Source organism: Chionomys nivalis, chromosome 8 (assembly GCF_950005125.1).
Source record: "Chionomys nivalis chromosome 8, mChiNiv1.1, whole genome shotgun sequence".
NCBI lineage: Eukaryota > Metazoa > Chordata > Mammalia > Rodentia > Cricetidae > Chionomys > Chionomys nivalis.
The window spans coordinates 18,175,527-18,197,280 of record NC_080093.1 but is presented as its reverse complement, the minus strand read 5'-3'; the positions used below and the strand labels follow the sequence as shown (position 1 = coordinate 18,197,280).

At 51.4% G+C, this 21,754-nt stretch overlaps 1 protein-coding gene across 1 annotated transcript in view; it reads right to left on the bottom strand.

Annotated features, from left to right (window-relative positions):
• Window positions 1-10,680, bottom strand: part of Crtac1 (cartilage acidic protein 1) — a 140,907-nt gene extending 130,227 nt beyond the window's left edge. The window contains exon 1 of the mRNA XM_057779491.1: window positions 10,290-10,680. Within this exon, the coding sequence (XP_057635474.1) occupies window positions 10,290-10,313 (24 nt within the window). The 5' untranslated portion in view covers window positions 10,314-10,680. The remainder of the gene's footprint in view (window positions 1-10,289) is intronic.
• Window positions 10,681-21,754: the final 11,074 nt, after the last annotated feature.

Below are 21,754 nucleotides of genomic sequence, written 5' to 3'. Positions count from 1 at the left end.
CTGGCCTATCTGATCCTCAGAGATCCACAAAAGAGCTTCAGGAATAAAAACATCACTGGAGAAAAGCTGACGGAGCAGCCCTGGCACCACTTCCTGTAGACCCAAAATGAACCTGGCCTTGAGTGAGGCACAGAGGTTCCATTTGCCGTATGGGGTGAGGGGTGCTGGGAAGGAAGGACCACAGAGAGACCCAAGTGATACCCTCAGCGATCTGGGAGTGCTCCCAAGGAGGACACTGCCTGTGCTGGACTTCAGAGGATGTAAAAAGAGAACGGAACAAAGAGAGGCTGGGGAGGAGGGAAGGACAAGCAGTGCGGGAAGCAGACATCTGCAAAGGTCAGGGGGACCCAGCTGTCACCCTGCCCTGCCCTGGGTTGCCTGGATCACGATGTGGGAGGCAGTGCTCATTCCCCACTCCTGGACCTTGTCTGGAGGCTCTGCCATTAGAGAGGTGCTCCTCAATGGGGAATGTCAACGTCTAGAAACATTTGAGTAGTAAAACCAGGGAAGCAGTTGCTAATGGCATCCTGTGGGTAGAGGTCAGAGATACTGCTGAATGTCCTTCAGCGCACAGGACAGAAGCATCTAGTCCTAAGTGTCAATTGTGGTGATGGCGAGAAAGCCCACACTGTAACAGTGTCCCATCCCCCATCAAACTGGACCTTTCGAAAGACTCTGCTTGGGGAGTCCTCTGGACCTGGTCCCTGTGAAGGCAACTTGAGCCACACTGAGCAGGTAAGCTAGCTTGCTCTACCCAAGGGGACCTGCATTGGACGGGGGCAGGGCACCAGTAAGGTAACACCCATGAATTAGCTGCATAGGTGATAACAGTGGCATTTCATTCCATCTGCTAAAGTTGTCTCCAGCTTCCAATGGTACCCAAATAGGTAAGGAAGTAAGATGTTATTCACTGAATCTCTCCAAAACTAACACCATCATTCTGGTACCCTGGTGGTTCTTGCTGCTTCATTCCTCATGACCCCAAGGTCATGGGTCAAGTCTCCTTGCAGATCCCTCAGGGCTCCCAGCATCTGCATCCTGACCAACGGGCATTTCTCCTCTTTATCCTCCATTCCTGCTGACTCCTCTCCTCTTACCCTCTCCACTGCTTTCCTCTCTGCCTCAGAGCTGGGACTCTTCTGGTGCCAAAGCAAACCGAGGGGCACAAAGCTGCAATTTCAGGGAGCCAAAGAGGACAGTAATACTGATGGCAGCATGTACCTCTGGCTATGCCGTGCTCCTGCCGTTCACATGGGTGACTCATTTACTCCTCACCGGAAGCCTGGGAGTTTGTGTCCCCATGTTGCAGACATGGAAGTTTGAGCCCAGAAGGGTTAAGTAACTTTCCCAGGGTTATATATTACCACACAGTGGACCCATGATTTGCATTTAAGCAGACTAGCTTCAGGATCAATATTCCTAGACACCACACGACACGGTTTCCTTCACTTCACCAAACTTGCCTTAAATCAAGTAAGATAGGGACAGAAGGCAAGGAGAGACACAATGGAGAGTTAACTACAGGGACAGGGTGGGGACTGTGTCTCAGGCCGGGGAGACAGGATGTGCACGGTGGAGGTTAGGGGTTCTGTAGCACAGTGGGGCTCTGCATGGTGGTGGCAGGGTATGTGGAGGGAGGATGCTGGGAAGCAGGTCTACAGAGACTAGAGGGCTTATGGGGACCAGGTCCAAAGGGTGAAGGGATCCCAAAATGGACAACATGGGGGAAAAAATAGAGTGGGGCTGGAGGTGTGGCTCAGATGCCTGGGATGCACCATACCCTGGCTCCCATTCCTAACAGTGGAAGAAAAAAATAGGGCAAGAAATTTTAATATGAAAGCATGCAGGAGACCAAAAGAGGGCTAATTAAGAGGGGAATATCAGGGCTGCTGATACTTGCTCATTTGTCCATTTATTCATTCATTCATTCAGGATTTTTTTTTTTATGAAATTGCTTTAGGCTCTTTACTGGTCACCAGGAAAACACTGAGAACAAGAGAAAACCCTTGTGTCATGGATTGTACATTCTAATAACAATGTCTCCACTTTGCTCCCTCTGCTGGTCCCCTACATGACCAGCAACTCTAGACCACACACACACACACACACACACACACACACACACCCCTCACCCAAGAGGCGTATATCCTATGTATCTTTCCTCCCTTTGTTGAAGTAGGGATGGAGCCCAAGGCCTTGTGCGTGCTTGGCAAACACTCGTTCCCTGTGGTCCTGTCCTGTGCATTGTCCCCAGCATCAGTAAAATGCTCTGTTTGCTCCCATGAAGAAAAAGCTCTAAACAGTGTCTGATACAGAAGAAGAGAAGAAAGCTATGTCTTTTCCAGAAGACTGGCAAAAGAAAGCCTAAGAGACCCAGGCTAGGAAGTATCACAGAGTGTACTCTGCTCAAGAGACAGTGTTTGTAAAAGAGATGCATGGGGGACTGGAGAGATGGCTCAATGATTACGAGCACTGATTGCTCTTCCAGAGGACCCAGGTTCAAGTCCCAGCATCCACATGGCCGCTCACATCTATAACTCCAGTTCCCTAGGATCTGACACCTTCACACCAATGCACATAAAATAAAGTTAAAATAATTGATAAAAAAAAAGAGCTGCATGGAGACTACTGGTCTTAAACCCACGGCAGGATAGGATCTTACTAAATATTACCAGTGGCTCATCCTTCCTGGACTGTAAAATGAAAGACAGGCTTGTAAACTGTGGTGAGAGTGGACTGATGTGAATACATGTTTAGCTTCTAAGCATGGCCGTTCGGCATAGCAAACGCCCACACAGGGTAGGCGATGCTAACAGTAATCACACTATTACTGCTAGTAATAGATGCTTGCCGCCTGAACAAATGCATCTCAGGAGAAGGGACCAGGCACACAGGTGCCCCTTCCAGGAGCAGCTGTCAAATGTTGAGTGGAATGCTCTGGACTGTAAGACTTTGAGGAATAGGCTTGCCTCTGTTACTAATTTGTCTAGGGACCCCAGAGGAGTTCTTTGGCTCCTTAAACACTGCTTTCCAAACGCAGGAGCCCTCAATACACTTAGATACACACACTCATTCTTCAAACACACAGAAGAAGCCTACCTACCAGGTTAGGAATGACAAGCCAGACACAGTCCCTGGACTCAAGGAGCTAGGTGTGCACACAGCCTCGGGGGTTAAGTTCAGAGCAGCAACAGGTATAAGGGCTAGAGGAAGCCGGTCGGAGAGAAGGGCTAACTAGTGAGGTGGGTGGGGAGGTCAGAGAGGAGAGGGTCTCTGCAGCAGGTGAATTGGAATTCCAGGTGGCAGAGACCTATGGATCAGAAGCATGCATGTGAGACGGATCCATGCATGCTGCAAATGCAATTGCCACTTCCAGAATGCAGACTCTAGACACAGGGTGGAGGGGAACGGGAAGGGAGAGGAAGTGGAGAATGTGGCATTGTGTGGAGGCTGCAGCTGGGGTCTGCCAGAGCCTGCGATGCCAAGAGAAGGAGCCTGGTGTCACACTGTGGGCAGGTTTTGAAGTAAGGCCAAGACATGATCAGACTTGCATTTTTCAAAAGGACACTCAGCTTTGGGGCAGCCGTGAGCAGGACGTTGACTGTGTTTCTGAGCAGTGTCCCTGAGGAGTTCCGAACAGCCTGGGGTGGGGTGGGCCACTGGATGACCTCCAAAGTTCTTTCCAGACCTAAGTGTCTATGGGTCAGTATTTTTTTTTCCACCGAAATCATTTAAAATGCATTAGTGAACCTTGCTATTTAAGAGCCTCCTCTCGGGAAGGGTTGGGTGAAACAATGATCCGTTTCCTGGTTTGTCTGCAGCGGAAATCCAAATTTTCATCTGTTCCGTGGGCCCAAAAGCAGGGTAAGACTGCTTGAAGGGAAGCAACACTGAAGCAGCTGTGGATGGTAACAAGGAAAGGAAACAGCCTTGCTCCAGGCTCACAACAGCTGACCAACACCTTACCGGGTGGACCTTGCACAGGGTTCACGAAGCCTGCTGATCCACAGGGGCCTGGGAGGTAGCATGGCCCTGATACCAAATGCTGACTTTGAGGAAGGGAAGCAGGCCTCACTGACTGAGTATAGTTTGGAGATCCACCTTAATGCCAGAAGCCATCTCGGGCCTCACTCAGCATGACCACCTCTACCCCCCCCACACACACACCTTGACATTCCTTTCACTCAGTGCTTGCTGAGCTCAGCAATCCATGAGGTGCTGTCCTAGGTGCTGAATCTGTACCTGCGCCCGAATGATGCTCCATCTGCCCACAGGGCTGCCAGGGTAGCATCTCCATGGGCAAAAGCCTCTTGGGATGAGAGATGAGGGGCTATGGAGTATAACAGAAACTTCTCTTAGAGGCCAGGGTGAAAACTGAGCTCACTTCAAAGAGAAGGGGCCTAGCAGCAGGGGAAAGAGCTTTGACTCAGCTTAGGTAACTGACTTCCTGAGATCTAGGGCTCAGGGCCCCCAGTACATTCAGGCAGGGGTAGCAAAGCCTTATTCTCCAATACAGGCAGCCAGGGGTGTAACCTTAGTCCTCTGAGGGAGCCCTAAGTGACTCTCTTCTCCAATCCTGACGCAGGGAGTGAACCACTATCCAGCCTTATGCGGAGAACATGAGCGGAGCTGTTACTGCCTAGCCTACAAGAGCTTTGCAGCTGAGCTACAAGGGAAAATCCAGGCACCCAGGCTTGTGCCCCTCCTGAGAGCTCCAGTGAGATTTGCCGGACGAGGTGGCTCATTTAAGACCCATGCGACAGAGGAAGCTAGGAGGCTCAAGCCAGAATCCCCCACTGAAGTAGGGGCTCGAGCCAGAAAGAAACTGGTGTAAGAAAGGAAAAAGGTCCCCGTGGTCCCTCCTCTGGTCGCCAGGACAGTCCCCTAGCTCAGCAGTGATTCCATGACCTTGTCAGCATGCTCCTACCGTGCAAACAAAGATTAGAGTAACTGGAAACATCAGTAAGGGTCATTTTACACTCTCTGCTCTCTCCATTCTTCTGTGGCTAATTAAAGCAATATGTCAAAACGTCCCTTGGAAGAGATCTTTAAGAATATGTCTGTTAAGTAAACAAGGTTTTACTAATTAATGCCCCGCCTTCCATCCCTCACTGAACTGCCCTATAGAACTTCTGAGTGCCAACTGCCCCACCTGCCCTGCCCCAGCAGAAAGGGTGGCAGGGAAGTCACAGTCTCCCCTGCCCCAGGGAATGGGGACAAATCCAGTTGCCTGTCATTTGTGGAGCTATCAGTTTTTCCTCCGGATGTTGATCAGATTTCCTGGGCTGGAACCAACTCACAGGGCCAGGAGACTGGAATTTTTCCAAGAAGTAAGCGTTTGTTTCATACAAAGTCTACACGATTTCTTTCAAGGAAAAAAAAATCTTTCTTTTTTTTGTGTGTGTGTTTTTGTTTTTAGGTGCTAACATTTTTGAAGGGCAAAACTTTGGACTTTTCACAAGTGATAAGGATTCTGATCATGCCTTTGGTCAAGACCACTCCCCACCACAGGCACACACGAAGCGGGCATAGGGCTCTAGGAGCAATTGGCTCAATGTTACACCGTGAGTCAGCATCACAGAAACAGAACTTTCCAAACCCCCAAAATTGATAATAATAGCAGTATTAATAATAGTCTCCTCGTAGCTTTCTGAGTGTTTTCACAGCTCATATTTATTCTCCACAAAGGAGCAGATGTAAGTTCCAGACTAGCTCTGCCGTCCACTTGCTGGAGGACTCTGCCTGGCTCTCTCTCCACTCTGGATCTCAGTGTCCTCAGCTACAACAGAACTGGGTTACACTATTTCCAAATCTCTGCCACCTGTAATGTGCTGCTGTGCTCCAATCTTGGTCCCATTGACATTTGGGGCCACACACGGGGCTTCCCTCTGCTCTGAAGAATGTTTAGTAGCATCCTGGTTTCTCTCCTACAAGATGACGCTTGTAGCATCCTTTCCTCCAACTGTGACAATACAGATTATCTCTAGATACTGCCAAAAGTGACCTCTCCAGTCACTGCTTAGGGGCTTCAGTGAGGCCAAGAATGCGAGTAGCTTGGTGGAGCAAAGGTCTTTCTACCCCTTCCTCTTCTCTAACCTTTTCGCACCTTTTTGTACATGTTTCAAAGCCAATCTCACAGTCTTCTGCTACTTCTTATTTCTTAAACGCCGTAAGTGGTCCAGAGTGTGTTCCGTGTGATAATGAACCAATTGATTTCATACTTTCTCCTAAGGAGAGTTCACAGGTTTATGTCCCCTAAGCAACCAGCCAAACTCTTCAGAAATCCAGAGCAGAGTCCAGGCTGGCCTGGAAGCCTATCTGCAGCCTGCAGGAGGCTCAGTGAGCATGGGCTTGTCAGCACTCTTAAATCACTGGGCTCTGAGGAAGGCTTCTCCCAGCAGAAAGATCCTTCCCCAGGAATCAATAGCTCAGGGCCTTCCATCACATTCAGAATTATCCGGGGACCTGTAAAATTTCTTTTCCCCAAGCATGGCAGAACCCCAGCTGTGGGTCAGAGAAGAAGGCAAGGGGGAATACCTGCCAGTCAGACTGTGTTCATCACTCTCCACGTCACCACGACCAGAAGCTGATGTGCAAGCTCCACACTTGGCCTTAGCGGTAGGGGAAAAAGATCCCATGCAGTTCCCAGTGATCCACACTAGTAGCCCCTTTCGAATGACTAGCTCTCTGCATCACACCTAAGGAGACGAATCCCAAAGACCATCTCCCCCACCTCTGCTCCCCTACCCTCATAGGAGGATCTGACACTCTTCCTATACTGAGCGTAATCATACTCCTCCAAGCTTATCTAGAACCAGACCAAGACTGAGAACATGGAGGACGTTTCTCTACTTAAATCAAGGTGACCGACGAGGTTCTCAAGTACTAAGGAGAGGGGTTGTGGCTCTCTGGTGGCCTACACTATCCTCACCTCCCCCCTCCCTGTATAAAATGAAGACCTATCTTGTCTGCGAGCCCAGAGAGATGAACAATTGTAAGCATTTTCCTTGACAACAAGCATCCATGGGGTGAATCTTAGGGGCAAGGGAGGGTTATGCTTTTCAGAATTCTGGATTGACAGTAGGTTTCTTCATGAAGATAGGCCACCAAGTCTGCCAACGCTCCACAAAGAACCCCATGAAGCTGATATGGTATGTCAAGAAAGTAGGTGGTAGCAGAAAACAGAGGGTCAGCTATGGGCCCCCCAGACCCACAGAAGGGCACCAGGAATGAGAGCATCGTCTAGGTGCCCCGGGTGCCAAAAGAGGAGGGATTTATTGAGCCCTGAGCCTCGAATACTCTGACCTTGAGTTGGGAGCAGTAAGGATGGAGGGCGTTGGGAAATACTCTTTGGAAATTCTCTAGTTCACCCGGGATCTGAGTTTGAGAGGTCCTCTCAGCAGAGGTTTGACTGCAGGACAGAGCGACCCTGCTCCAGCATGTTTTAGAGGATGTCTAAACCTTGACTTGCGTTCTAAGAGTATTTGGGGATAGCCTGAGCATTTATAATTCTATTACATGGAGTTGCGTAGCTTTTGCCTAAAGACCACTTAGAACAGCAGGACAAGACTGTGGGGGAAGGAGAAAGAATAACTTGGAGTTTCTACAACTTGCATGTGTTTATTGTGAGAACTTTTATCTTCCCTTGCTTCTTTGCAATGAAAATTTCCCTAAATTTACTAAAGCGATTAGTATGCCTGAGTCTGGCCTGTCAGTAATCACCAGTGCCTACTGTGTAGAGAACATATGTCCATTTTCACAGCACAGAAGAAGCAGGTCACTGGAGTGGAGAAAGCTCCAAACAGGGAACTAGCAATTGTGGGGTTTGTGCCCATCTCTTCCACCAAACAGCCATGTGACCTTGGGCAAGACACTTGTTTTACTTCAGCTGTATTATCTGTAAATACAGTGTATTTGGGAGTGTTCAGGCGGGGCGAGGTGGACTAGATGCCCCCTGCCCAGGCTCCTTTCTCCTAGTCTTGATATTCTTGGGTCCCCACAATTCAAAGAATACTTGGATACCAAACAGAAAACAATGATCTCAGAGAGCAGGTGGACCTATGCACCAGTTCTGTCTCCCAGGGATATAGTACCTTACCCACCCCACTGCATCTGAGGCTACAGGACTAGCTGAAGTCCACAAAACACATGGTAGAAGGGCCCCACTCACCACAGTCCTTAACCACAATGGGTGATTGTTGGGGGTTGTGGCCTGAGCTTGCTTAAAGCATTACTATGGCCAGTGAAGGGTAAGAAGCAAGAAAGTCACTAGTCCTGAGCGAGGTGCTTTTGGCGCCCCCTACTGGATACCAAGGAGCCTGTTGCACCTCTAAGCTTCCTGACTTGGCAGGCAGCAAGGAAGCTTGAGGACCTACTCAGGTGATCTCAAGCTGTTTAACAGAACTACTGCCTGGTTGGTGGTCCATTCTCTCTAAAAGTGTCTCTGTTTCACTCCCACGCATTACACAAGACATTGGTCTACTCATTCACACCGGCTGCACTGTGTAACCACAGGCTACCTTCACCAAACAAACATCCCAGGGCCGAAGAATAAACGTCTGGGTTCAGAACACCAAGTGCATGCAGCCCAGATGGAGAAAGGAAGAAGGAGCAACAAGCAGGTATCTCACTGCTCAAATTCCTAGCAAAAAGAAGGTCTTGAAAAATGCAGCAGAAACACGCTGACTGCAGGCAAAGGAATGGTGCTGGGGAGGCGGGGTGGGCATGGAGGTAACCCTCATATAAAATCATTGGGCTAAGACAGGTATCCAAGGAGTTGAACACCTCCCTCCCCACAGATATAGGTTGGGGTATGGTGAAGGATATAACCTCAACCCATCAGCCTCAATCTTCTCCAGAGTCCATCAGCACCTACTGGAAACTAAAACATCTAATCTTGACCCTCTAGGTCAGCCAGAACCAAGAACTAACCTCCCTTCGTTGCCTACTAAATTGCTTACAACCTGCCCCCAGAAGGGGGTTTTTAACCAAGACAGAAAGAGAGAGAAAACTGCTTCCTTGAAGACCGTATTGGGACCACTGCCATATTTTCACTTTCCACCCTCCACTTCTCTTCTCTGCGCCCAAGAATGAGGGGAACTCTTCAAGCCTCTGGATTTGCTTTAATTCAATGGGAGTATTTCCTGCCCCAAGTTATCATGGTTTCAAATCTGGCCTGATGGCTTTTCCCCAGGAGTTCTTCCTGGGCTCAAGACAGCACCAAAGAGCTGCCCCCTACTCTGGGAATCTTGCTTTCTTTTCCACCTGGCTTCATTTGCAAAGTCCTGTGCACCTATCCCAGGAGATATCTCAAGTGCCACTAGTGAATGCTGCCAGGAGGGCTGAAGCTTCCTTCTGGGAGGCACAGAAGCCACGGTGGGTTAAGCCACCCAATAGCAGCAGTATACATAAGTCATTCGAGGAGAAAACCCCCACCTACACCCCTAGGGAAGCTCCCGTCCCGATTGGGATGACTTTGGATTCTTTAGTTGGTTTCTGCAGAAGCGGGACTAACCCGGGCTCTCAACTACTGTACTGCAAAAGAAGCACGCTGCATTGCTGGGCTTGCCCCCAAGCCTGCCTGTCGCCCCACCAAAGTCCCTATGTGCTTCCATGAGATCAAAGGGGACCCCATGGTTCCCCTAGCATACCGGAAAAGAGCTTGCCAGAAACAGCCCTAACCAGAAAGCTAGACCACACCTCGGTTCAGCAAAGGAGGCTGGTAGCTACACCGTGCACCGGGCTGGCTCCGGGAGCACTCTGCCACTCAGCGCTGTGTAGGGGAGACAGCTCGGCTTCCCCGGAGAAGAGCTATGCCCCCCGGGGATCTTCCCCCAACCTGGAAACATTGGCAGGCAGCCGAGGCCAGTAGCTTCGTCGGCCCCAAGCTGAGCTTGCCAGGCTGGGTGACTCCCCCCTGTAGCCCCTAAACAGCCTTCACCTGCTCTACCCCCTCCTAGCACCCTTCTCAAACCGCTGACCTCCATCCACTGTGCCCCTAACACGTTCTCTGCCAACTGCGGGCTGTCACCCCCACACCTCGGCTCCCATCTCTTCCACCACCTCCAGCCCAGCTCCCGCCTCGCCCCCAGCCCGCGGGGAGGATCTGCGCGCCAATCGAGTCCCGCGCCTCTTGGCAAGTTGGGAGCAGTGCCGCCGTCTCCGCGGTACTGGTCTTCTCAGGTCCCCGCCTGCATCCCTGCCACCCCTCGGGGCGTACAGGGAGGGGCGTTGGACTGGAGAAACTTTCTCGGCCGGAAGGGGTGGGGGCTCCGGGAGCCGATACTCACGCCCGGGTCAGCGCTCGGAGCCATCCTCTGGCTCTCTCAGCCCCACCGCCTGGGGGCGTCGGAGAGCTGGCGCTCGATGCCGCCTCTGCCGCCGGCGCCGCCGCCTTGCAGCGCCCAGCCCTGGTCCCGGGCTGGCCTCGAGCCTCCCGCCCCGACGCCGCGCGCTCGCTTTATACAACTCCACTCGAGCGCGCCCGGGCTTATGTAAAGGCTGGCGGAGGCCCGCAGCCAATGGCACGGCAGCTGGAGCCGGGGCCCAAGCTTGGGGGGCGCACGCGCGGCCAATCGCGGCCCGGGGAGCCCGAGGAGCCGGGTGGGGGAAGGGGCGCCTCCCCGCGCTGATTTAGGAGCCGGGATTGCGGTGGCAGCAGCCGGCAGCCAGGCTGGCCCGGCGCGGCGGGCACTGGGGTGGGCGGCGGCGCGGGCGGCGGCGAGGGCGGGTGCCCCCCGTGCTCTGCCGCGCCCCGCCGCCGCTCCGCGTAACCTTCAGGAGGCAGCGGGGCCTGGCGAGTGGGGAGAGGGCGCCTTGGAGGGACACTGGGGACCGGGCGGGCGGGAAGCAGATGCCCCTAGGGAGGGAGCGCGGATAAGGTAGTCCAAATGGGGGAGGGGAGGCCGGCGAGCCTCAGGACCCCGCAGCCATCCTGCGCGCAGGGCGGGAGTGGCGGCCGCGCTGCCTTCTCTCTGCCTCCCAGATAGCGATCTGTCGTCTCCGGGGCCCGGCCGAAGCGGCCACGCGAGCCACGCCGATGGCGAGATTTCTCGCTGCGGAGCGAACTCCGAGTCGATCTTTATCCAGCCTGGGGACGTGTCCGAGCGCCTCTCCGGGACTGCTCAGTATGGGGAACAGAGCTTCACCACGGTCCCAGCGGGCGGGGAGCAGGCGAGCTCGGCTCGGCGGTCAGACGCAGCGGCCCAGGCGACTGCGGGCAGCGTCTGCTCCCCAACATCCCCCCCCCCACGGGCAGAATCCCCACCCCATCTAGCTCTCTCTCCAGCAGCACCCATGAGGGTTGAGCTTGGCCCACCTGCTTTGCTCACAGGAACTGCTTGTTCTCTCTCCGTTGCCACTAGCTGGCTCAGCTGGGTGCGATGGCTTTGGTCTTTCTGACCTAAGGGTAGTAGTGGGAGGGCGACTAAGACGGAGAAGAGTGACTTGGTCAACAGCACCCCAAATACTGGTGCCTGGGGCAGGAAGCTGGCTTAGCTCAACAACAATGACAGGTTTATTCTTTTACACCCACAATAGAACCAGGCACATAGTAGGTACTCAGCAAGTACTTAGTGAATTTTGATCTATGAATAAGCCCCGTGGATTTCTGAGCGTCAGACACAGGTCTTCAGAGGAGGAGAATCTGGGTATCTACAGACCAAGGGAGAAGGAGCTGGGACTGTTAACTCAGCTCCAGGGGCTTTTGAGACCACTATGGACTAACTAGCCTGCTTTCTGGGTTTGCCTCTTAAAATGACTCCGATGAGGATTCTGCTATAGAGGGCCTTGCCAACCAGATCCTGTCTGGACTCGGTTACCCCCCCGATTCTGAACAGAGCTGTCAGCCCTGTTTGAAGGTATTTGCGCTCTCCTCTTAAAAGCTGTAGCTAAGCATAGACAAAGCTGGTCTCTCGGGCTGCTGAGGAGCTCAGGTTCTTAACCCTGAGCGGCGGGGAACCTTTGAGAACCTGGCAAAAGTTACTAAAGTCTTTTTTTGGAAAAGTTGGCAGACATTTACATGTGAGTGGCTTTTGAGTACAATTTCAGGCTCTTTAGGAATTCTGAGCCTTTGGGTGCTCTGTCCATTATCCACCTGTTTCTCCGGGGTTTATAATTATCCTCTAGAGATCAGAGAGCATTCTGAACCCTGGGAGAAGCTGATGAATGTGTGGATGTGCTTCTCAGGAAGATGCTCTCACATACACAAGGGAGTGTGAGAATCGTTAGAACTTAATCCAAGGCTCCACGTTAACACTCTTCATCCAGCAGCAAGTAGACTCCCTCCCAAGGGCACTTCTGGTCCTGGGCTCTCTCCAAAAGGACAGCGGAAGGCTCTGCACTCTGATGGATGACACCATCAGAGGACATCTGCATCATGTGGCTGTGGTCCTGGCACTTGAGAGACTGTCTCCACACTTGTCCTCTGCGTCTTAGTCCCTGCCACCCTCTTTACGTGGAAACAAGTAGCAGGTTGTCAGATCCTGTCTAATCTGCGAGGGTTCCTTAGCCAGAAACTCCAACTCAGGGAGACAGCAAGCGACTGGTAATTAACCAGTCTCACTCAATCCCAAGCATCTGAGCACACCTTTCTTGATTTCGTTCTCACCTCTCTTTCCCTCTCTGCCTGGGAAGCTGTGAGCCGCAGCCCCAGCTGTGGAGCCTCACCTCACCTAAACCTGACAGATTTAGTAACCAGTGCGGTAATTAGCAGCATTAACCATCCAGATGTGAATAGGTTGTCGGTGCAAAACAACTCCATAATGATCTCGCATTTCCCACAGCTCGACAGGTAAGGAGATAGCAGGGCAGAGGTGCGGGAGAAGGACAGAGAAATGGAAGTGACAGGTGTCCTACTCAGGGAGTCCTTCAAGAAATGAGCTGGGCAGCTCTGGTTCTAGAATTTCTCATTCTTCTAATGCTGTCCATGTTTGGAAGCCAGGGTGTTTTAGGATTCAGAGAGGTGTCAAGCTTGTTGCGCCATCATGTGAGGTCTGGAGTCACATCTGAAAGTCAGACACATTCATATTTCCACAGTGAATGCCGGGGCTTCTAGAGTGAGCGTGAGGGTGAAGTGGTTTTGTGTTCGTTTAGGGCAGCATTTGTCTCCAGATAAGCTGCAGCGCCAAACTAGCAAAGAAATCCCAAACATTTTGACACTTGGGGATCTGGACACTTGAAACTGCAGACAGGGTCTGTGTTTAAGATTGCTGGTTCCTGAAGAAATGAATTCTTTGTGGGAATTGCAGGAGCAGCAACAGTGGATGGGAAACCACAGACTGTGACAGGCATTTCAGGGATGTGAGGAAGAAACCCCCTTCTCGAAGCCAGGCACTTCTCCATGTGGTCCTCTTTTCTCAGGGAGTGGAGACATGTATCACAGTCAACAGCATGCTGTGAGTGACGGGAGGGCAGAATGGGCTTTTGTCTGGAATGGAAATACACAGGAATTCTTTCTTGTAGAGATGCTTGAGCCCCTGGTGGACAGTAACTGTGGCAGACACAGAGAGGAGTCTTCCCAGCGGCCAGTGTTAGCTCAGAATAGCTGGAGGATAGCTACAGGCAAACTCTTCCAGGCAGAGTGTAGGCCAGAAAGGTGGGCAAAAGACAGGGAGATGCTATTGAGTCCTGGAGACAGCTGGGTGTCGAGAGCAGAGCTGCTTGGGACTGAGGAGAAGCCTGGGACAATTGGAGGAGGCTTCTGGTCACAGTGTTCGTCTGTGCTTAGGTCCTCGGTGCTCACCTAGGTATGTGTGGAATATGCTTTGGGGGTTCCTCCATGTTGTGGTTAAAATGGCTCTGCAACCCAAGGGGCTGGATGAGAGAGAGTCTGAGGCAGGGAGCAAGATGGAGACAGGACCTTGTTCCAGTTGCTTAGCCACAGAGCCTCCCCCTCCCCCATGTCATGGGGCTCTTTGGAGCTCAAGGTCAACAGTAAGTTTCACATTGAATTTTAAGGTTAGTCTGCTGGCCTGTGACCTAGGCCATAGCACCTGCCAAGTATCCTTTTCTTCCAGCAGAGTTCTGCTTGGTACCTGAGGGTTTAGTAACCGGAGCTCTGTCATTCTCTCTTCCTGGTCCTCAGGTTAAGGATTCTGAGATCCTTTCCTTCCTGTGGCCAACCGGGTCTTTGCCACCTGCTGCCCCACGTTTTTGACATCAACTTCCTTCTCACCTTCCGTGAACTTCCTCATGCCAGCTTTCTTTGACATCCTCCTCTGCCGTCAGCTGCCAGGAACTCCTCTCTCCTGTGGTACTTTGGTGGTCAGGTCTTGCTCCAGCTCCAGCCCCTTTCAGTCTGGCGTCTTCAACTTCCAACCCGGCCAGATTTCTGGCCAACATGAGTTCGTGATCCTGGTTTAAAGAAAAAAGCATCCGTTTGTGGAAGCCCATCCTCACCCTCACCAAACACCAGGAGAGCTTCTGGGCTGGGGGCACCTTTGCCAGTTTCACCCCGCAGGAGGAGAGAGAAGGTGGAAAGTGAACAGGAGAGGAAGGGAAAGGAGGAGAGAGAGGAGAAGAATCAGAAGAGAGAAAGGAAAGAGGGACTCCAGCCGAGGGAAGAGAATGTTTGAAGTCTTTTTCCAATGTCTAAACTGGGCGAGACTTGAGAGCAGCAAAGGGTCAAGCGTTGAAGATGAAAAGGAGACCCAGTGGGTGTGTGAGTGAGAGGAGGGGGCATAGGAAAAAGAGAGGGGGAGGACAGAGCTGATTCTGCATGAAGGGCTGAACGCAGGAGAACAAAAGACCGATGTCACCTCACAGAGGAACCTGTGTTTGATATTCACATCGGTTACTTTCTGGTTACTCTGCCCTGGGCTCTCTAACCTGGAGCTGTTGAGTACCTTTTGGTTCCTCTCTGGTTTGTCCTGAAACCCCATCCTCTACCTGGCACAGATAGGATGAATTTTGGAGAAATTCTGTCCTGGGCTATGAGGTTGGTGTGGTGTGTGTGTGTATGGAAATGTGTTATAGCCTGCCAGGTGCAAGGTTAAATAAGGTTATGAGAGTTTTGAAAAGGGACATGTCAGGTGATGTGTGCACAGAACTGAGCAGAGCTCCTGGCACGTAGTGGGTGTGCCATAAATGACAGCATCCATCTTCTTCCGTTCTCTTCCTCTGCTCTCTGTGCCCACGAGTCCCTTCTTCCTGCCTTTTCTTCCTGGGGAAGATGCTCAGTTTCCTCCCTTTCTCCTCAGCCTTTAAGTATACGGTATTCTCATTTTTCCAGATCAGGGGCTGTAGGTCTTTCAGCCTTCATATATTCCTATCCCAATCTGCTATAACCCTTTAATTTAAATGACACTTTACAGAATAAGACAGTCCTCATTAATGCGTACCTGTGACAAGGACACATGAACAAAAGCTCAGAGAGGGGACGTGCCTTGCCCAGAAAAGCACAGCTAATGAAAGATAGCTGGAATGAAAATTTGGTCTCTCGAGTCCAGATCAGTACATCCTGCACTGTCCAGAGTTGAGTAAGTAATTGATTATTTCATGGTGCTATTCTTGAGGGTAGAGACCTGGGTTTCTATTTCCCATAAACATCTTCAGGGCCTGGCCCACAACAGGCTCTCAATCAGTGTCAGTCAGTTCACGTCTAGGGACCCAAGAGAGCCCTGGCCACCCTTGCTTGGCCTTTTCTCTACACGGCCACTTCTTCCTGGATGCTACCCGCTCAGGCCTCAGAGTGGCAGCCCACATCCTGCTAGCCAGCCTGTGCACACTGTAGAGGAGAGCTTCCCAGGAGCCCAGCCCCTGGTCCACGTTCTGGCAAGGCAGGAGAAAATCAGGAGGCATTAGATTTGTTTATGTATAGCTCAGACGGGCAGAAAATAGAAGCAGCTCCGCTCTCTTTGCGACAGAAAGGAGCCAAGACTTTGTGAAAAGCAGGCTTTCTTCTCCCTGAGAGTTGAGATGTTAGAACAAGACTTCCTGCAGAGGTTGTAGAAATGGCTCCCCTGGAGGTCTTTAAGAGCTGGAGAGTGACTGGCTTTCTAGCTGGATGTAGGCATGAAGGCAATCATGAGTGTGGGACCAGGACGCAGGCAGCTGGAGGAAGACTCAGCATGCACCAGTCCTGACCCAGCATCTCCAGGGCTGAGGTTAGAACTGAAAGGTGAGCGGTAGGGCAGAGAAGGCCAGGGAGGAGTAGCAGACCTAGTGAGGCAGGTCAGAGGTTCAGACAGCAAGAGTCCCCTAACAGACTGCCGGGTTCCTGGTGCACACAGCCCAGGCTGGTCATTGGTGTGAGTGGCTGGTGCACTGGGGGAGGCAGCATAAGGACAGAGCACACATTCTGGGCCCTTGGGTTGACTGAACCTTCAGGGACAAAGGTCACTTTTTTTTTTTTAAATCAGAGGAGATGCAGAAGCTAGCCTTTAAAAATGTTAAACACAGGCCACTGAACCTATAGAGTGACCTGGGTAGTGGTATGTATGCAACCCTAGCACCAGAGAAGCTAGGGCAGGAAGATAAACTCAAGGCTAGCCTGAGCTACACAGTAAGATCCTGCCTCAAAAACAAACACAGAAGAAATCCCAAATAAGCCTGTGGATTGGTCTTGCGTAGTCTCCTTAAACACAAACACATTTCAGGTGCACAAACTACCTCAGATAAGAGTACCACAGCCTCCTGGGGGCCTCATTTTCACCAAATTTACTTCTATTACGTGTGTGGGGTGAGGAGGATGTGTGATGGGTAAAAACTAAAATATGTATGTACACAAAACTAGTAAATGTAAGTGCACCATGCAGGTGCATATGAAATTGTGTAAGCAGTTGACAGACAAAGCATGGTCCTCAAACAGAGCTTTAGGGCTCTCTGTGGAGTGACCCCTAGATCAAGGTGGGGGTATGCTATCTTCCTAGTCCAGAGCACTTTTTGCAAGAAGTTGCTTCAGAGCTGCTCTCATGGATACAAAGCCACATCCCAGTAGCCCATGTGCTTACTCTTCAAGCACCTGCACACCTGTGCGTCAGGCACGATGTTTTATGACAAACATGAGGATGTTTATATTTTTTCTGTGGCTGAGATGAGGAAATGGGCTCTGAAGGACCGCCAAAATCCTTACATGGCTAGGCTGGGCTCCCTTTTGCCAGGTGTTGTCCCTTCCCCCATGCAGGCTTTTTTCTCCGTGATGGCCTGGCCGTTCACCCCCACGCTTGTTCCTTCCGTTCAGCAATTACCCAGTAGCACCCATGCCCCATCCCACCCTCCCCAGAGACTCCCTGGCAGTAGGGGCAGGTTGCAGGCAAATGGGAAAGTCAGGATCATCATCAAATGTACCGGTGCCTTTCTGCCTTTTCTGGTGCCCACTTTTACAAGTAAGGACATCAGCATGGAGTCACCAGCATCCCCAGGTCAGGAGGCAGAGCATCCAATTCCAAAGCCGGCCAGTGGAGTTCCGGCTCAGTGCATCGCCCAGGGTCGCCTGGAAAGTAACCAATTCGGTGAATGGCCCAGGATGGATTGCTCACCAGTAAGCATCTATCCAGGGCTTGTTAGGTGCAAGCTCCGTTAGGCCACGGGGGAACAAAGATAAATAAGACCTCTCTGCCTTCAAGGAGCTTACAGCACAGCGTGGAATTGATGCCCAAATCGTGCTGAGAAAGAGATAAAGACTAACAATGGGCTGGGGAGGTGAAATTCGGGACTCTCCTTTTGCATTTTGCAACCTCCTGCCAGCAGGGGCGCTGTGAAACCGGAGGTCATGCTTCTAGTAACCTGTTCCCCTTCTCGTGCGCATCCTCACCCTCAGTCAAGTGTTCTTTCCCTGCGGCTCCCCGCTGTTACCTCAACCAAAAGCCAGTCCAGTCTGGGTCACCAGTTGACCGTTCCCTTGCAGAGCGTGGTAGCCCTGAGAGGCTCCTGGGCACGCACACGTCTGCTTTATTCCCTTGCAGAGCGTGGTAGCCCTGAGAGGCTCCTGGGCACGCACACGTCTGCTTTAATGCTTTAATTTGCCCCACAGCCCTGTGATTCTGCTGTTGTATCTATTTCACATAATAAAATAATAATAATAATAATAATAATAAAATAATAATAATAATAATAATAATAATAATAATAATAATAATGCTGGACTAAAGGAAGCCGCACGTAAATAGAAAGCTGGGAAAGTCTGTCGGTCCCACCGTAGCTGTTGCACACACAGTCTCTACCGTGGGCCTTGTGACCACTGGGTGTGTTGATCGGGAAGCTGAGATCTAGGAAGGCTGAGGTTCTGCCCTGCTGGTTTACAGTGCAGCTGAAGCTAAGGCCCAGGTCTGACACGGGGCTCGTCTTCATCCAGGAGCATCCCCTTCGGAAACCACGCAGACCTTGCTGTATCTTTTCACTCACCCGGAATCCACCTGCTTTGGAGGAGCCTTGGGTCACACTTTTCTGCTGTGTGAAAACAATGGCAGAACAAGTCTTGACCACACTATCCAGAAAAATTAAAGAGACCGCCACCTGGTGGCTTTCTGGGTGGTGACGAGGGACCTGGGCTGGTGCTGTGACCTTCTGTGTAAGAAAGTGACTTCATGGAGTGCCCACAGTGCCAGGTGCTGTGCCAAGCACTTGGCCTGGCTCCTCTCATTCATTCTTCACACTCACTACATGAACTTGGCCCCATTACAGCATCGTTCCCATTTCAAAGGCAAGGACACTGAGGCTCAGGGGCTAAAGGGTCTCCTCAAGGCCATGTGTCCTATGGTCCCCAAACTAGCATTCCAGTCCAGGTTCTGACAACTGATCCTGCATCTTCTTCACCCTCTCTTCCTGACTCCCCAGGCCTCATAGCCTCAGGACCTCACACCTCTCTTGTCTCTTCCCTACCTGCAGCAGCCCTGACCTCTTTGTGTTCACTAGTCCCTCTATCTGCCATGTTCTCTCAGGTCTGACCACTCCCTTAAAGAGGCTATTCCACCCAAGCTTCCAAGATGCCCACTGTCCAGTCAGCCAACCGCATTAGCTTCTTAGGGCTTAATGTTCTCAGAAGTTGTGGATTTTGCCTTTCCTGGGGCAGGTCAGCTGAGATCAGGGGACGCCCATCCCCCTATCCTTGGAGACTCCATTCACTGGATGCAGGATTGGAAGGCAGAGGCAGGACAGAAGCGGTCCCATGACCTCTTCTTATCCATTTGTCTCTAAGGCCTTCCCAGCCCTCCTGTGGTTTCCCATCACCCTTGATCCACCCCACCCCACCCCCACTCCCCACCATTGATGCCTCTTCTATCTATCCAGGGCCAGTCATGAACTCTATCAGAGTCAAGGCTTGGTTCAGTGTGGTGGGAGGGCTACATAAAAAATCTTAGTGAGGTGAAAAAGGATAGGCTCACATTGGGTATCCAGGTTTGATGTAGTTTTAATGCCTGAGCTTTTTGGTGGGGTTTGTTGTTAATTCTGGTAATTAGCTTGTATCCTACCAACATTGCTCTTGGCCATTTAGAAGGGGGTTTAATTGGTCATTCAGGTCAGGACCCTCTTCTGTTCTCCAACTCTATTACTTCCTCCACCACATTCAGAACCTGGAAAGGTAGATTAGCATCTCAGGATTATAAACTGCCTGTTCTCACTCACCCACTCTTGGGCAGGCTCCAGGAGCCAGACTCTGGCTCTCATTGGAATTTAGAGTCCGGCTCTTATACAGAGAAGGCAGGCCCAGGCTCAGTGTCTGGGACCTGCTGGTAGGAGGGGCAGACTGCAGGTTTGCACAGTGAGTCTGTGGCCACGACAGGAGGAGGTAATAGGCATCACTGCCAAACCCATGCCATTGCGAGAGTGAACGAAGGCAGGAGAACTGGACTGCCAGCTGAGCCGTTGTGAGGTGTCGAGTGAGCCTCCTACCCTCTCATTAGACCTACTATTGTACTGTGTTTCTTCCTGATTCTGGAGAAAATCAGCAGAGCCGTGTGATGGCTAACTCCCGGCAGTACTGGTATTTCAGGCCTTTTTCTGGGAGCGGGTATGAGAAAAGACTTGAGGAAAAGAGGTTATTGTCCACCGAGCAGGATCCTGCTGGCCTCAGGTGCTGAGCTGGGCACATGGCCACGTGTCTTCCCAGCAGCTGCACTGGGGGCCTCTGGTTGTCGGGAGAGGAAATGAGGGTGAGCACACACAGCCAGAGCGCCTGGAGAGGAGCAGGCCAGTGTTCTCTCATTTATCACAGGCAGCTGGCACCTCACCTCTTTCCTACCCTCTGCTCCAGAAAGCCTTGTCCCTCACCATGGCCGTCCCTTCCTGTGGAGCACCAGTTCAATCCTCACAGTGACTCAGAAGGGGCAGCTTAGCTGGGGATCAGATTGGTTGGTTTGGTCCAGACTGCCGCTGGCTCCTTGTTAGACAGTTCAGAGGCGAAAGCTGACCTTGGTGTAAGTAATGGGCAGTGGGACCTGTGTCACAGACTGGCCCTATGGGACTGCGTAAATCTGTTACTACAGCATCCACTGTCTACCGAGAGCTGCGTGTGTGCAGAAGCCAACAGCAACAGCAGCAAAAGCAGCAGGAACAACCGGCTGGGCTCCGGGCATGGTGACACTCCTGTCTGCGCTGTCTACACGGGGAGTGAAAAGAATACTTAACCCTTTTTTTCCTGGCTATGGAGGCTGGGTCTCCTGCTCCTGAAACTATGAGACACATACCCCAAGGCTGAGCTACCAGAATGGACAGGCATCTTATGCTGGGAAGATAGTAACTCACCAGACAAGACAAGAGGCTGTATTTTTCACAGTGAAAAACTAGGCAACATGACCTGGCCCATTGGTTCCTGGCGGAACCTTGTAGGACCAGGAGCCACTGTCAGTACTGCTCTCAGCGCGGTCTTCTACTTCTTGGTGGCCTTCTGTTTCACACTCTCTGGTTATCGTGTTACTGTCTGGCTACCCAAGACCCTCCCACAAAGGTTCATCACTCCGACCCATCTCCCTCCAGAGTATCCCACACTCCAAAACTGTCGCTTCATATCGACACCCAAACTGACTCTTTTTAGGCTACATCATCCTTTCCTCATTCGTTTGGGGGAAATTTTAACAGTTGATTGGTACAATTCACACTAAGATGTGAGTGACTGATAGCCACCTGCAGTGACAGATGTCTTCCTTTTTAAAGATGCTAGCTGATGTCTTACTCACAGGATCTCAGCTGCCTGGCATTCCAGGCTCTGTGGGACCAGGCCCCGTGGAACTCGGTAGAGAGAGGCCACCCTCCTCAAGGGACTGTTTTCCACAGGGAGGGGTTTTATCTGATCTTGCTGGTCTCTGTACAGAGCCCACGAGATAGAGAGATCCCATCCAGCACCTTTCCCATTGGCATCACCTCACCTTTCAGAACCCCCTCTTCAGTGAGAAACCATTTTAATAAGGCTGTAATTTTGTTACAGAAGTTTGTAATTAAATATCCTTAAAAGAAATGAGGTTGCGGGTCCCTATCTCCCAATTTATCATAGACTTAATGCCCCAAGTTACACACTGTTTAATTAAGAATGTATTCCCGTTGTAACTGCATGCAGCTTCCTGGTCTTGGAGATAGGCAAGGCTTGGAATTTATCATGAAGGGTACTCTCTGTTCTTGCTGTCCTGTTTACCGAGAGATCCAAACCGAGGGTAGCCTTCCTACTCAGAAACGGTAGGCTCTTCCTCACCTCAACCCTGCAGAACCTCTCTCTTCAGCAAACCCTTCCTTCAGTCCTCAGAATTTGAAGCACAGTATTAGCGTCTTCATTTAAGGAACCAACATGCTCCCCCTGCTGGCTGAGGACAGTCAACACACCTGT